At 40.3% G+C, this 2,768-nt stretch overlaps 1 protein-coding gene across 1 annotated transcript; it reads right to left on the bottom strand.

Moving 5' to 3' along the window:
- Positions 1 to 398: 398 nt before the first annotated feature.
- On the bottom strand, positions 399 to 2,566 carry LOC142334766 (riboflavin transporter 2-like). The gene has a single exon (XM_075383051.1). It carries the CDS (start codon positions 2,157 to 2,159, stop codon positions 630 to 632), a length of 1,530 nt encoding a protein of 509 aa, XP_075239166.1. The 5' UTR covers positions 2,160 to 2,566; the 3' UTR covers positions 399 to 629.
- Between the last annotated feature and the right edge of the window lie 202 nt (positions 2,567 to 2,768).

The raw sequence follows: 2,768 nt of genomic DNA, 5'->3' as shown, positions 1-2,768 counted from the left end.
TTGAACATCACACCCACTATTAAACTCAAATATAAATCACAATAGTGGGTTAAGTTTGACTTCAACTGAAAGGTTTAAAATTTCGAGGCAGCAATTTCGACCTCTATATACGCCTCAATAATCAAACATAACCGGCTAAAATCGGACCAATTTCCCCCAAACGACTAACACGGGGCTGGCTTTCGTTTTGGATTGCTTAATCTTAGGGAGACTGGCCTCACCCGGTAAGCGTAAGCAAAAAAATTGGGCATGTGGGCGGGGGTGAAAAAAATAAACAGAACCCATCGGGGGTCGAAAAAGATAAACAGAACTCAAAGACCCAAAAACTAATAAAAGCTGAAAGTTTCCTTTGTGCAGCTAAAAATCGGAATCATTTGGATGAGTTAAAAAAATAGGAATAATTCAAAGATTGAACTAAAAGCTGCAAAAGCAATTTATTGGAATTTTGAAACTTAGTAACAGCACAAATTGATATTTTATAGTTCAGGCAGCATTAGCAAAATCAATCACCAGCATACAAATGCAACAAAGTACAACTTTAAACAACTATGGACAAATTTAAAACTAAAAATAATTGTGTAGTTTTTCAAAGTTTTTGCGCTCTTTCTTGGAGCATTTTGACAGACATTTTAGCAGGAAGCGTAGACTTGTACGAAGACTGATGTGTAATTAACCAAAATGTAGAATACGAGAGCACCAAAAAAGGATCCAGCTTGTGTGACAGCGCCGTATAAGAACAAATGCTCCTTGCTTCTAGATTTGCAAAAGTTAGCTTGGACTAGTCGTGCAACTGTGGCCACGATCTTGAAAAAAACCCAGATGGTTCCAGTAGCTATGGATCCTGCAACGTTCCCCACGAAAGGGGGTGCAGCTATGGCAAAGTATGTCAGAATCAGAGATGAGATTAACGTCAATATTGACGATGCGGCGCTGAGTCTGATACTTGAAACTAAAGGCAAGAACATTAGAACTATGCAGGTTAGAGGGTTGGCAATGTTTCCTATATTTGATATAACCAGCATCTCTTCGTTTCCGTAAGGTAGCAAGATATAGGTTGAGATTGAGGGTAGCGCACCGTTGAAGAGAAAACAGACAACAAACAGGAACGTGAAATGGGCCAGATCCGTCTTTGTGACTGTAGTTCCTATGATGGAATGCAGGAATGAAGTACTGCTATTGACAGTTGTTGGCACCGGTATCGTGATGGGATTCATGACGTCATTGTCCTCCTCATCTTCGGGTAGATGGAAGTCTACTGAATGTTCGAATGTGTCTAACAAGTCAGTCACGTTCGTATTTTGATTATTTACTCCACAGGAAGGATTTTTAGACTTGATAAGAGTTTTCAACGGTTCTGCTTCTCGGTCGAAATTGGAGTCATCGCTTCCGTTTTCACTCGTGTATGTACTTCGACTGCTTGTGGCACTGTTTCCGTTTCGCTTTACTGTACAAAGAGGTTTGCTTCTGATCATAGGGTTGGGCAAAATATTGATGAGAAAAAAGGCCAACCCACTTACAAAAAAGAGAGCAAATATTAGCATGAAATACGTTTTCTCACTAAAGTTAGCATTGGTATAACAGTAGGTGCTGTTTGATGGTCCTTCTGTGGAATTGGACGTCAATTCTTGATAAGTTGATGAGTCCGAAACTTTCTTGACAGTGCCTCCGTTTTGAGCCAGAGCCAGGACACTCGGAATCAGCCCAGAAAGCCCCTCGCCTATCATGAGCGACACAATGAACGTCTCTGGGAATTTAGCCATGAATGGGAAATAAGTGACTGATGACGTGCAATCAACAGCTGCTAATGTGAACGTGAACAGGTACAAATAGAAACTGTGTGACGCTCCTCCGAAGTCTTCCGTTTTGTCCCAGAGAAACGCCAGCAGGACACTGGATATACATCCGACAGCTAGGATTAAATATATGACGAGATGTTCCGATTGTTTCACGATCTTGAACCTCCCCAAAAGGACATAGGCGAAGGGTATAATGTTTCCCAGTTGTATCGTCAAAGTTAGCCCCGAGGCAAGGTTCCAGGACTCGGGTGCAGTTTGGACGAGGAATGAAAGCTCGGAGAATATTCCATTGATGGCTAACCAGGATCCGGTTCCAAAGACTGCAAAAAGCAGATGGAATAACCAGTTATAAACTTGTGGCATTTTGTTTTCCGGTTGAGTGCCCTGTTGTCAGGTCAAGAAGAACCGATCAGCACACAAACAGTTTCGATCTGAATTCAACGAGTTCCAAAATTGATACGCTTCCCCGATTTTGAGGATTTTGTAGTTTTAGCCAGGAACCAAAGGAATTAAAACGATAATACAAAGCAAAGATTTGGATAAAAAGAATATTTAAATTTGAGGGAACAAACTTCTGAAGTTGAGCGAATTGTTCAATTCGAAAATAGATATTTGCTAGTTCAACTTAACTAATTCGATCGGCAATGCAAAGCTGAACAAAAGAGTTATACCAACTGAGCTGAAAAGATAGTAATGTTAGTATGGACTTTCAGCAAGCAACCACTAACCAAACCAACAAACTGTTTAAAATAGCATTGCGTGATAGAATAACGACGACTACAACCGCAAATTTATTCACGTTTCTTCCGCTGATTAGCCGAACTGCGATTTAATAAACATCTACAAGATATGTTTACGACTCAATCGGACAAGAATGAGGAATCTCGTCTCTTAAAAAGCCATTTGTAAAAGCGTGAACAAAATATGAACAAATTTTAAAACAACGCGACCGGCTAAAAATGCTGTATTGAA

The sequence above is a fragment of the Convolutriloba macropyga genome, chromosome 2, assembly GCF_964194025.1.
Source record: "Convolutriloba macropyga chromosome 2, txConMacr16.3, whole genome shotgun sequence".
Classification (NCBI taxonomy): domain Eukaryota; kingdom Metazoa; phylum Xenacoelomorpha; order Acoela; family Convolutidae; genus Convolutriloba; species Convolutriloba macropyga.
This window is presented reverse-complemented; position numbering and strand designations above follow the sequence as displayed.